Raw genomic sequence first — 13,915 nt, forward strand, 5'->3', positions numbered from 1 at the left:
TTTCTCATAGTTCTGTGGGTTGACTGGGTGATTCTTCTGCTGCTGTTGCCTGAGCTCAGTCCTTCAGCTGGTGGCTGGGTTAGAGGCTGAGCCTCCTGCTCCATGTGGTCTTTCCTACCAGGTTTTTTTATGGTCTCGTGGCCTCAGAATTCCAAGAAGGTAAAGACAGAAGCTGCACGGCTTCTTGCAGCCTAGGCTCTGGAACTTGCACAACGCCACTGCTTGTGCAAGCAAGTGGAAAGGCCACTCTAGATTCAAGGGACAAGGAATAGATTCCACCTCTTTGATGGATGGAGCTACAAAGAATTTGTGGCCATGCTTTTCAATCTATTGTAATCTATCAGGTGACTATTTATTCAATAAATAGTTATTTACTAAGATTATTTTAAGAAAATCAAACATGAATAAGATATAGTAATTTATGAGTTACCATATTTTCCTTTTCCTTGGAGCACATGGTATCTGTGAATTGTCATTCCATTTTCCATAAAAATCAGTATTCAGGAACATTTTTTTTCTAGTGATATAAAAATGAATTATCATTAAATGAATAAAATATAAAAAGAAGAGTCTTACCTAATTGGAGATAAGGAAGAAAATCACTGGGGATTATAAGTAATTTTTAGCCTTTCTAAATGTATAATAAAGAACGTGTATTTTATAGTCAGAAAAGAATTAAGGCTATGTCAGTGTAGCCATGCAGTTATGAATGATATCTATAAGCACAAAAATTAGTTCAGTAGTGAAAATCTTACGGAAGTCAAGTTTTTCTTTGTAGTTGTATTATAACTTTAATCTCAGGTTTGTTTTAGCTATATTTTAAAGGTGATTTCTTCCCAGCGCAAAGTTTGCCCTTTTGGATAATAATGAATGAATAATTAAGTATTTTATGTAACACTAATGACAAAGATAGTAGCTACCTGGAATTTTGTTTTGTGCAGGAGACATCACAAGAAAACAAAAGCATTTTATTTGCTTAGAAAGTTATTTTATGAGTAGTAATCTAACTTTTTTTCCCCAATATTTTTTAAATTATAAGAATGATAAGAATGCTGCTTTTCTTCTGATGGAAAGTGACAGGCTAATCATCAGTTTACCTAGAGTGAAGTGGACAGAGGCAGCAGTGACTATGGCATCTCAGCTCCAAGAAGAATGTATTGCATTTATTGTAGAAAACTTCTCCAAGATCATTCACAGTGAAAATTTTGCTCTTCTCTTACAGGTATTACGTCTAAAACTATATCCTATATTTAGTCCCATCTTTGTGTTCTGATTATAATTATGTAAGAGTTTTAAATGCAGGTTGCATTGGATTAAATGAGTGTGACTTAAATAAATTCCATAGCAGATGGCATGTTTGCATAGGATTTAGTGCAGTGATGGACAGGATTTTTGGTTCACAAGATAATGAAGGCAGGAGGGGGCAGATTTGAGTGTCCTGGCAAGGCACAGTGTAACTCTGGCCAACTCTAGCCCTCAGTCAACATAAGCCATATTTTAGAAACCAAAGACATAAAGATATTGTTTTGGTCGGTAATACAGTTATGCTCCATGCAAAATTCTCTCTTTTACTGGGGACCCATTTTCTCTTAAATCTAGTTGTTGAGGGGCCGGCCCAGTGGCATAGTGGTTAAGTTCTTGCACTCCGCTTTGGTGGCCCAGGGTTCGATCCCAGGGGCGGACATATGTACCCATCAAGCCATGCTGTGGCAGCGTCCCACATGTAAAAAAAAATAGAGGAAGATTGGCACAGATGTTAGCTCAGTGACAGTCTTCCTCACACACACACAAAAATCTACTTATTGAATAAAGAACAGCTATTACTTATTTCTAGGTTCTATTCTTATAGTATTTGGCTCTTAAGAACAGTGTGTGTGTGTGTGTATGCAGATATTTTTAATAAAGGAAAAGGGATTAATAACAGTTATTATAATTATATAGTTATAATAATAATTATATTGTTATTAATAAAGGAAATAAGATTTCTGATTGACTTCATACAGTTAGTTATGATGATTGGTCTTCTGTTATGCCAGACTGTCACATTTCTTACACATTTTATATGTATTCCTATTAAATATCAGTTTCTGTGTTTTGTAGTCACAAGCAATGAGCAGCACAGCTGATTTGTTGGACAAAATTTTAAAAGCAATTGAAGAAAACATTACCACTGAGAATAGTTGCTCTCTTCTTATGGCGCTGGACATGTTACTGAACTCTGACAGTACCAAGGAAATGGTATTGAGTGTAATAAAATTCATTAAAATGATATAATATTTGAATGATTTTAAAATATATGCACACTTTAAATGTTGCGTGGTTCATTGAAACTAGATGATGGATACCTGGGGGTTGGTTATAGTCTCTACTTTTGTATATATTTGGAATTTTTTATAATACAAGATTTTTAAAATTTCATTTACCGCCAAATGGACTTATTATAAAAGTTTAGAGTTTGACAGTTCGGCTGCCAGATTCTAAACATAGTTTGGTACTTACCAATATTAACTGGTACAGCGTAACTTTAGTATTTCTCCCCTTTCACTACATTAAATTTCCTAAAAATGAAACTTATATAGAATTTTTAAGAATTTTTTAGAATTTTTAATCATCAGTGTCTTTTATTTTTATAATATATTCTTAATTCCTTTTTGTCTTCAGAAAAATCATATTTAAATTGAATTAGGGCCGGCCCTGTGGGTTAGCTGTTAAGTGCGTGCACTCCGCTACTGGCAGCCCGGGATCGGGTCCCAGGTGCGCACCCACGCACCGCTTCTCCGGCCATGCTGAGGCCGCGTCCCACATACAGCAACTGGAAGGATGTGCAACTGTGGCATACAGCTGTCTACTGGGGCTTTGGGGGAAAAAAAAAAAGGAGGAGGATTGGCAATAGATGTTGGCTCAGAGCCGGTCTTCCTCAGCAAAAGGAGGAGGATTAGCATGGATGTTAGCTCAGGGCTGATCTTCCTCACAAAAAAAACAAAACAAAAAAACAAAAAAAACAAAATTGAATTAACTGGGGAAAAAGTGAAATTAATATATTACTTATTTTTAATTGCATTTAATCAATGGCAATTAATAAACTAATTGCAAATTATTGACATTTTATATTTGTTCAACAAGAATGATAAAAAATTTTATCATATTTGTTACTATTACATAGAGTATTTGACCTTGTAATGTCATAGTTGATTTGAAAAGGCTGTGGAAGGTATTCATGTAAAGGCCATTGGTGGTTTAAAATAATGTTTGGTTGAAAGGATAAGGTTTAGCTTCATGTTCACTATAAAATTCTGTTGTTGAAGAGTGGCTTTCATAAATAACATGTACCCGTAGATCTTAAAAATCTAAGTGATGACATCATTGATCTAGCTTAGGAGTAAGTAGATTCAGAAAGGAATAATGACTGGTTGCTATGACAATGTGGCTCTCACCAGCTGCTGATTTGTTGCTTGAACACAGGGTTTTACGTGCAAGATCCAGGCTCTGCGTGATAAGCTGTGGATCTTCCTGGTTCAGTCTTTCTATGCTGTTCGTCACACAGAAAGCTGGAAGCTGATGAGCACAGATGACCAACGGAAAATCCAAGCAGGTATGTTAGCCTTGAGACTTTTTTATTCTTATAATCTTTGTGACAAGAGATATTTTGAGAGGATTCTAATAAGTGGTAGAATTAACGTTTGTTTGCTTCTGTTCAATCATATCTTGCTAATTGAAACTAGTGATGGTACGTTTAGGCAGTTTTAATAAATCATGCTTTTTTGCTGTTCTTAGGAAACAAAACTCATTTCCTTTGTATAAATACCAGTTTTTAATCCTACTTTATATTAGTAACAATGTTCCATCCAAATTTGCTTACAAGCATTCTTATAAAGAGATTAGAAGTATAGGAAAATGTAATTCACATAGAACAGATTACCAAACATACTTTCTCTCCCTTTTAAAATATATTTTGCCTTTCCATCTTTTGCATAAGGTACCATTTCTTATGGATTTGCATAGATTAGGTGGCTTTATTTCACAATTGATTGGTTCAGTGATATGGTGTGTGCTATTGCAGAGTGTCCCTCAGGAGCTGCACAGTGGTATCTGACATTTCATAGGTACCATTTGAAACATTAGCTTTAAACAAAAGATGTATATTGCTCAGAATATATTTTTGTTTCAAAAATATTAAAATAAAATTTTGAGGGTGTGGAACTAAAAATGGCTTCATGACTATTTTTGGGTTAAAGCAGGTGCCTTAGAAAAAATATTGGAAGATTCAGCAAGTGTACTTTTAAAAACATTTTAAGTTAAGAGACTATTTTTTATGAAGCAAACAATTTTGTACTATAAAACATGGAAGCCATATGTAATATAACATATTCTTGTTAGTTCATAGATGTGTTAAATTCTCTAATGGTTTGGTCAGAATATGATTTGTTCTATCTTGCGTTACGAGCATAACATGTTAGTGTAGCTAGATGTGATCTCAAGAACACTTTTCAAAGAAATTCAAACAAAATAATAAAATCATGAAACAACAAAAATCATGAAAAGGTCTTTAGAAATTGGAAATGTTTTCCTTGTGACCATTTCTGTACTGATTTTTAGATGACAGTTTATCTTTACTATAAAATCTGTACAATGTGAAAAAATAAGATCAGATCGGCATTCCATGAGTAGTGCCATTCAACTCTCTTCTGATTGGTACTAAACTTTATTTTTCTCCATTTTAGAAGATTTTATAGTTAAGTTTTGCCTCAAACAATGTTCTTTATCTCAATTCTTCAAAGTGCTAATTAAAAATATTTGTAAATGCACACACACACATATATACAATACATACACATATCCAAAACAAAATATTATTAATAATCCAGCGAATTGTCAAAAAGAACTTTTCAATCTATTATATCAGTGTAAAAATAATTTTTTTTAAATCTTAAAGATGTTGAATTATAATGAGTACTGACTTATGCGTAATTACTGCATTGGGAAACCCCAGATAAAGGAGTGATTCTAGGTTGTCTTTGTTATAACATTTCTTATGTTCTAGTTTGAGTTACTGACCTTTGGGAAAAATCTTATATTAATTTATTCCTGTATATTATTGTGCAGAGTCATTTGCTAACCACAAATCAGTCCTTATAATGCCATGTCTAGGATCCTGCTTTGTCTTATAGCACAGATCCTATGGAATAGAGATAGTAGAAGATGCATGGTAGGCTTACAGATAATTTAATATATTTTTCATCAGCTATTTTAATAAAAATCAAATAATTTTTGGAGATTATATATATTTCTTCAAAAAATATTTTTAAGTCCCATAACCTTCAAAAGGAAGAAATACATTAGCTAAACTATATTTATAGCTCTTGGGCCATTATTCCTATATATTTTCCTGACATCATTCAAATTCTTATTTGAAGAATATAAACATGAGTTCCCCAGTAATTCCCATATAAATCTAATCTATAAAATGAATTTTTATGTAATTCTAAAAAGAATAATATGGGTTTCAGGATTGTTTCTTGTTTTATTTTCAACAGAACCTTATTTTTTTCTCTTCTCTCTCCTCCTTCCTTCTGATATGCCTGCAAAACTAGAAAATATTTGTAATTAATTTCAACAGAGTATTTCTACATTTTTTAGGATAAACATTTCCTCATATTGTTTATAAAATATTACATTTGCCACAATCTGAAATTTTTTGAAATTTGGAAAACTAACTAAATGAAACCAGTTTCTCTAAAATTTCACAGCTTGAGAAAATTCTGGGTTTTTTGGTAAATATATGAATCTTCTCTGTGAGATTGTTACATTTCTCATTTATTAATTTTAATTACATAAAATCCATAGGGACAAGAAAATGAGATTGAAATGAAGTTCTTTAACAAAAATTCTAATATATAATAGGGAGTTGTTTATGGGTGCCAGATTGGTTTCAGCTTTTTAAAAGTTATTTCCAATGAAATATACCTTTTCCTGCTAGTTTACTATTTTCCCTCTACTTCTATAATAATAATAATAATAATGCTTCCTATGAAAATAAATTGCTGTTTCTTTCTACAGCTGCATTTGACAAAGGTGATGATCGAAGACTTGGCAAAAAGCCTATATTCAGTAGCTCTCAGGTAAACTTTTAAAATTTTATAGGTCTAAATGAAAAGATAAAAAATTTAAATTTTATTATTTTATATTTCAGAGTAATTTTTAAAAATCTATTTTTTCATTAATTAAAGCTATTTCTCAATGTAAATAATTTTGAGTCTTTTTTTAATTGAGTGAACATTTTGTAAATTTTTAAGTGATGTAAATTTTTGATATCTAGCTGGCATAGGAAGTAAAATATTGTCTACCTTTTTTTATTTCCTTGAAAACCTTTTTGGCAACTAACATTGGAGCTACTCCAGTGCATCTAGAATTCTAGACCTAATTCAATGTCTGTTTTTCTAATTAACCTACTTCTTACAAAAGAAGATTTTAGTTGTCCCAGTTTTCTCTATATTAAAATTTTAATTCACATAATACATTTTTTGTGTGAAAAAGACAATTAGTACCAAGAATATAGTTGTGTTTTACTTTAAAAGTAGTTGATGTGCTTATATGAGGTATCTAAAGTAGTCAGACTCTTAGAAACAGAAAGTAGAATGGTGGTTAGGGGCTGGAAGGACAAGGAAAAGGAAAAGTGTTCAGTGGGTATAGAGTTTTAGTTTTGCCAGATGAAAACATTCTAGAGATCTCTTGCACAACAGGGTGCATGTGGTTAACATTACTACTCACTTAAAAATGGTTAAGGTGGTAAATTTTATGTTATTTGTTTCTTACCACACACATACATACACACACACAAGTTACTTGGTGTAGTTGTTATAAAATGAAATACATTTTCTTTCCCCAAAATGTTATTAATGATGGTTAGAGTTCCAAGATAACTTATACATGGACACTTAATCAAATATATATTGGAAGTGTGGGATTCTACTAACCTAATATGTGTATTACAATGATATGGAGACATATGTTGAGAGTTCCAGTTTGGAATGCAAAGAACATATTGCCTTACAGAGTAGAATAGGAAATCTTTTCTTCCTCATCAGCCAGTAGATAGAAACTCACACAACTCCAAAAACTTCCTAGGACTGTTACCCAAAGTCTGTTCCACAGTGTACCAGCTCCATCATATGTTCCACCTAAGGACATCTACCATCAACTAAGTTTGAGAATTGCTACACGCCATAGTTCCTGTTAGAGATTGATGGTACACATTAGCACCTCAAAAGCTCTGAAAAGCACTATAATAAAGAACAGTTTTGAATTCTGTTTTACCCAAAATTTCCCCAAATTTTATAACCATGGAACATCACTAGACTCCCCCTCGACCCCTTTAAAGCATATTATACAGTTTCACAGAACATACTCTAGGAAATAAATACCTTAGAACATTTTTTTCTATGTACTTGTTCCATATTATCTCCTGTGGGTTTTTTTAGGGCTCCCAGGAATTAGCCTGCCTGCCTTCCTTCCTCCTATTCTACTAACTGGTACCAGCCAGGCTTTTCCTCCTTTCTTGCCTTCAGCAAAATAGAGCAAAGTCTCATTGCTCTTCCTTATCTTCCTGACTTTCAGACAGTCCAAGAGTTTATACTGTTACCCACAGTAGGAAGGAAACAGGGTAATACATTTCCCTCAGAAAGGCAGTGGTGTACTGAAGTGGGTGCTGGACATAGAATCAGAAGAGTTCAAATCTTGACTTCACATTTATTATCTGTGTCATCAGTGAGTCTTAGTTTGCTTACCTGTAAAATGGAGTAATAAAACCTAGCAGGATTATTGTGAAAATTAAGTGAAATAATTTATGTGCAATTATCTAGTGTGTAGTAAGTGCTCAGTAAGTGTGGAATGAATAAATGTGTTTTCCGAAAAGAGATCTTCTGGAGGTGGGAGAAAGTTAATGAGATAAAACAGAGAAAAAGGTTTAGGAAGAGTGCTATTACCGAAATACTTAAAGATAAAATTATATGATGTCTGGGATTTGCTTCAGAATAAAATGGGGGTAGTTATATATGAAACAGAATTGGCCAAGAGTTGATGATTGTTAGAGCTGGATAGTAGATACATGGGGATTCATAATATGGTTCTGTCTTCTTTTGATTATGTTTAAGTTCTTCTATAATAAAAAGTTAAAAAAAAAACAAAAGAAAGAAATAATACTAGAAACCAAAAGGGTGTCTAAGAAGGCGGCTCTGGAGGATTGCCTTCTTTTTCTTCATTTTTTGTGAAAAGCATGTGGTGACTATTGCCAGTTGGCTATTTATATATAAAAAATATATATAAACTTTGCAGATGTTTATCTGCAAATCAGAGAACTGCCTCGAAATGGGTATATGTGCATTGAATTCTCATCGTGCTATGCTATGTTGATGTGAAATTTCTAAAGGAATATAGTTACCCCATATACTGTGTAGATCTCACCCATAGTGTGATGGTTCATAATAGATAGAATCAAAGATAGAATAAATTAGGTAGGATCAGTTTTAAGGGTGGAAAGAGGTCTAAAATCAGAAGTCTCCCTGGTTTTATGTATTAAAAATAGAGAAATATTATTTTTTGAGCTAAGATTTGGTCAAGAAAACAAAAAATGAGGACCCAGGGGCCGGCCCGTGGCATAGTAGTTAAGTTTGGTATGCTCCACTTTAGCAGCCGGGGTTCCCGGGTTTGGATCCTGGGCATAGACCTACGCCACTCATCAGCCATGCTGTGGTGGTAATCCACATACAAAATAGAGGAAGACTGGCATAGATGTTAGCTCAGGGCTAATCTTCCTCAAGCAAAAAAAGAGAAAGATTGGCAACAGATGTTAGCTCAGGGTGACTCTTCCTCAGGAAAAAACAAAAACAAAAAACGACCAAGCCTATTTGAACTTTATAAATTTATTTTTTTTTTGAGGAAGATCAGCCCTGAGCTAACATCCATGCCAGTCTTCCTCTTTTTGCTGAGGAAGACTGGCCCTGAGCTAACATCCATGCCCATCTTCCTCCACTTTGTGTGGGACACCGCCACAGCATGGCCTGACAAACGGTGTGTCAGTGCGCGCCTGGGATCTGAACCTGGGCCGCCAGCAGCGGAGCGCATGCACTTAACCGCTATGCCACGGGGCCAGCGCCCAAACTTTGTAAATTTTACATAGAATCTCAGAACACTGCACTGAAGAGGACCAGTCTCCACTCTCTAAACATGCATAATCTGAGGCCCAGAGATGTTAATAACTTTTTAATTATCCTAAGTCAGTTAGAGGCAAAGCTAGAATAAGAATCTAATGATTTTTTATTACCATACCTAGCTTTTTCCTAAATTTAGCCAGGTTATTTATTATGTATGTATGTATATAGTGTCTGTGTTTGTGTGTATGTGAATACACACGCATGTATATATGTTATCTCAGACACGTTTTAATGTAATTAGAATCTTTCTATATTTAGAAATAATTAGACCTTGAACTGTATATCAACATATTCTCAGGTTTAACAACATTCATTACATTTTCTGGAATACCCAGGATGTGATGGGCACGGGGCTAAGGGATATAAAGATGAAGACAACACAGGCTCTGCTCATACCTCTGCAATCTCATACACCTTTCCAAAAGGAGGGAAAAAAGTATTTACATAAAGAATAGCAATATAATTTTAAAACTTTATTCTAACATCCCTACCAGTTTTTAAAATTTTGTTATTTCCTTCCATATCAAGGTTAGTTCTAAGCAAAATGATGAAGTAGGTGCATTTGTCTTCAGTGCTCTTCTATTTTCCCCTTTTTACCTATTTCAGCTATTTTTAGGACCCTTTCCTCCACATCCTCCAGACAGCCAGTACTGTTACTATCTTGTTTCTCGCAAAAACCAGCTTTTCAGATGTAATGTGTTATGTTTCTTAGGAGCTTTTTTTTTGCCCCTTCTTTAATGAGGACTCCAAGAAATAAACAATTGTTACCACAGAGGATTAATTCGATAAAATTTATGGTTATTTGGGATAGGGTTGAAGAGAGAATTTTTGGTGAAAATCTTTATAATGTCTCTCAAATTGTACCATATAGATCACTACCTGCTTAAAGCAGTAAATCCTGAGCTCAAGTCCTCATCCATCCCTTATCAACATGTGACCTTGGGTAAATCACATACCTGCTTTAATCGCCAGTTTCTTGTCTTGTGAGGATTAAGTAAGATGAGGTATGGAAAGGGTTTAGCACAGAACGTGGGAGTGGGCCCTCAAAAAATTTTGGATATTTTTATGTAATCATTTACCCAAGGCATCCTGACACCTTTAGGTATTAATCTCTACCATAACTTCATAAAGTTAAATAGTATGCCTTTCAAAATAGTATTGCCTTTTAATTTTTTATTCTGTAGTTCAGATTTGATTAAGGTAATATGATCAAAGACACAAAGTATTGCTCAAAATGGTCAAAGATAATTCAAGTTTTGAGTAGCCCTAAATCATAATATGAACTTCACTGTTTTCACCTCTTTGAAAAACTGGCTTATTAAAACATAACGTATTATATGTCAAAGACTTCAGTCAAGTTACAAAGTATTTTTTCTTCTTTGTAGCAAAGGAGACAAGTTTCTGACTCTGGTGTTATAAAAAACAAATCTTGGAGAGGAAATAACACGGAGTGTTGGAGTTCTCCCTCTACTAATCAAAAGATGAAATCTGATGGATTAGGAGCATCTGGGCATTCAAGTACTAATAGAAATACTATAAATAAAACTTTGAAGCATGATGATTTAAAGGAAAAGGATGGCACAAAAATAGCATCTAAGATTACAAAAGAAATAAAAACCAGGGGAAAAAATGTTTCCGGAAAGCCCAAAGCTATAATAAAGCCCAACACAGAAAACAGTGATAACGCAAAGTCAGCAAACATGTCACCGAGACAAGCTGTGGAAAGATCAGCAACAGCAGCAGCAAATGGACAGAAAAATGCATTAAATGGAAAAGGAGTGAGAAATCAGGAAGGGCGAATTACAGGTGCCAGACCCAAGGTACTTGCTGGAAACTTAAATGTGCAAGCCAAAGCAAAGCCTTTGAAGAAAGTGACAAGAAAAGATTCTCCATGCCTCAGCCTCGCAGGACCCTCCAGCAGATCTACAAATTCAAGTATGGAACTGTTGGTTTCCACTGAATGTCTGGATGAACCAAAAGAAAATGGATCAATAGGAGGAGAAAACCCGTCTGGTCATAAACTGCCCTTTTGTGAGTCTCCAGGACAGACAGTGAAAAACAGTGTAGAAAGTACCAAAACTTCCACTGTAGGTGGGTTTTAGCACTCTCATTTTTAATAGCTGCTGACAGTTAAAGTTCCTAGAGAAAATGACCTATGTTTGGACTTTTATTTAGTTTCAAATGCCAAAAAGTATTTATTTACATGTATTCATACAAACAGACAACACAGTTCTTCCTACATTGACATTTAATTTTGCTTAGTGTCTGACCAGTGAATTTATACATAATTGTTACACATTTAGTGTTCTGTCTTGTGACTCACTTTTTCTTACTTTACAGCAGTAAAACCTCAGCCTGTTTCAAAAGTTACCAATGGAACTTCCAATAAAAAAAGCATTCACAAACAAGAAACTAATATAAATAACAGGTAAGTCTTCATTCATTATTTTACCTATTCATTAGCTTTCTGTGAAAGTTAATTATATACTAACTTCTAGCTAAATGTTTTTCTTCTGTTAGAAAATTTAATGCATTTACACAATGACATTTTAAAACTTCCTATTAAATCAGTATATTTATGCAAAATGATTGATGCAAAATGATAGAGAAACACTTTACACTTGTGGCACTTGATTCTGCATTGCTTTATCATACTTGGTCTACAGTTTTATAAACTTAAAGACTTATGAACATATGGTTTTTCTGTTTTCAGAAAATAGAAAATTTTCTATTTTCAGAAAATTTTTTATTTCTTTGAGAAAAAATATATTTCATGTATGGGTCTTTTAAAAGCTCATGTTTTGGAATCTCGGTGTAATACTGAATGTGATCATTTTTCTTAGTGTGCCAAAGAAGGTCACTAGCAAAGGATATAGTGACCCAGTACCTCAGGCAGTTTTAAAGAAAAGAGGAAATGGCAATGGATGTGCTACAGCTCAGCAGAGGACCAAGAATCCTCCATCTAATCTTGCTAAAACTCAAGGTAAAGCTGAAATAGTCCTGGGTATTACTTCCTTGTTTAAATTGAATAAGCAGAACTCTGATTTGGAACTTCAGCAGCAAATAAGCAAAATATAATGTGGTTTCACTTATTTTACATTCGTTTCATGCTATAGGGATGAGATTTTATACTTTTACATTTCAGACAAGTATTTTGGTATTTTAGGGTATGAGTTTGGTTTGTTGTCTTTTGTAAGAGAAATAATTAAGGGAGTCACTCATTTATCTGCATTTCTGGTCCTGTTATGTATTATGCCCATGTTTCTTCAAAGTTTCATTGATAACTTTGGACTAGGAATTCCATCTGCAAAACCAGCACTAAAGAGCTCTTTAAAAAGTAATGGTAGGGCCAGCCCTGTGGCTTAGCGGTTGGGTGCGCGCGCTCCGCTACTGGCAGCCCGGGTTCAGATCCCGGGCACGCACCAACGCACCGCTTCTCCTGCCATGCTGAGGCCACATCCCACATACAGCAACTGGAAGGAAGTGCAGCTATGACATATGACTATCTACTGGGGCTTTGGGGGAAAAATTAATAAAATTATTATAAAAAAAAAAGTAATGGTAGAGTCTAGAGAGCTGTAATACATAGGGAGGAAGAATTTTCCCTCTGGAATCTGTGCTGTGCCTGTTGTTTTTCCATGTTCTAAGAAAGAAGAGAGTACTGATCAAATTGCATAATTTGCTGACATAATAACTGATTTTAAAAATTAATTTGCTTTATGCAGTAAGCATTCACATAGTAAGAGCAATTTGTAAAATCCTAAAAATAATTTTGAGTTAGGTAATGAATTAATACTGAAAATAAATTTAAAAATAAGCCACAGAAAAATTATTCATGTTCTGGTAATAGCTAAAGATTAAACAATTTAAAAGATTTGCTAATTCTGTTTGACAAATTTGAATGTTCAAAATATCATCTCTAGGACTTTAACCAATGTAAACAAATGGCTTCGCAAAATTAATCCTCTTTCCCTCCAGTTACCAGTTTTAGTTTCCACTGCATATCTAAGTTGTTAACCCTAATGAACTACAATAAAAGTGATCTGGTTATGAGAAATAAATTAGTTTTGTTCATGTTTGAGGGAAAAAATTGCAGCAATTTTAACACTTCTGTTTTATGGTTAGCTTGATTCTCCTTTTCAGCTGTGTGCAACAGTCTTTTTTTCTCCCAAAACTTCAAAGGGAAGACCCTTCCTGCTCTTTTGGTATAAGAAAATCAGATTGTTCCACCCCCATATATTTATGCAAATCCAATTCTGGCATAAGGATCAAGGCTCTTTACTTGAGGAAGAAAGATCCTATTTTAATAATTTTACTAAGACACTGGAATAGCCTCTCTATGTTTGTAATAGAAAAATACTTTGGGGGCCGGCCCTGTGACGCAAGTGGTTAAGTGCACGCACTCTGCTTCGGCGGCCCAGGGTTCTCAGGTTCGGATCCCCGGCATGCGCCGATGTACTGCTTGTCATACCATGCTGTGGCGGCATCCCATATAAAGTAGATGACGATGGGCACAGATGTTAGCTCAGGGCCAATGTTCCTCAGCAAAAAAGAGGAGGATCAGCATCGGATGTTAGCTCAGGGTTGATCTTCCTCACAAAAAAAAAAAAGAAAAATACTTTCTTTTTTTATTTTATCATGTCACTAACTCCTAATCTATAATTGTCCATTTGATTGTAGATATGTTACCATGTCATTGTTTTATT

The 13,915-nt window shown here is 34.3% G+C and overlaps 1 protein-coding gene across 3 annotated transcripts in view; it reads left to right on the plus strand.

The window, feature by feature from the left end:
* Positions 1-13,915, plus strand: part of BTBD8 (BTB domain containing 8) — a 79,229-nt gene that overhangs the window by 59,320 nt on the left and 5,994 nt on the right. For all 3 annotated transcript variants that reach the window (XM_058538507.1, XM_058538508.1, XM_058538509.1), the window contains 7 exons: positions 1,040-1,222; positions 2,101-2,238; positions 3,463-3,592; positions 6,058-6,119; positions 10,595-11,300; positions 11,550-11,637; positions 12,053-12,192. In XM_058538507.1, the coding sequence (XP_058394490.1) occupies positions 1,040-1,222; positions 2,101-2,238; positions 3,463-3,592; positions 6,058-6,119; positions 10,595-11,300; positions 11,550-11,637; positions 12,053-12,192 (1,447 nt within the window). The remainder of the gene's footprint in view (positions 1-1,039; positions 1,223-2,100; positions 2,239-3,462; positions 3,593-6,057; positions 6,120-10,594; positions 11,301-11,549; positions 11,638-12,052; positions 12,193-13,915) is intronic.

The sequence above is a fragment of the Diceros bicornis genome, chromosome 4, assembly GCF_020826845.1.
Source record: "Diceros bicornis minor isolate mBicDic1 chromosome 4, mDicBic1.mat.cur, whole genome shotgun sequence".
NCBI lineage: Eukaryota > Metazoa > Chordata > Mammalia > Perissodactyla > Rhinocerotidae > Diceros > Diceros bicornis.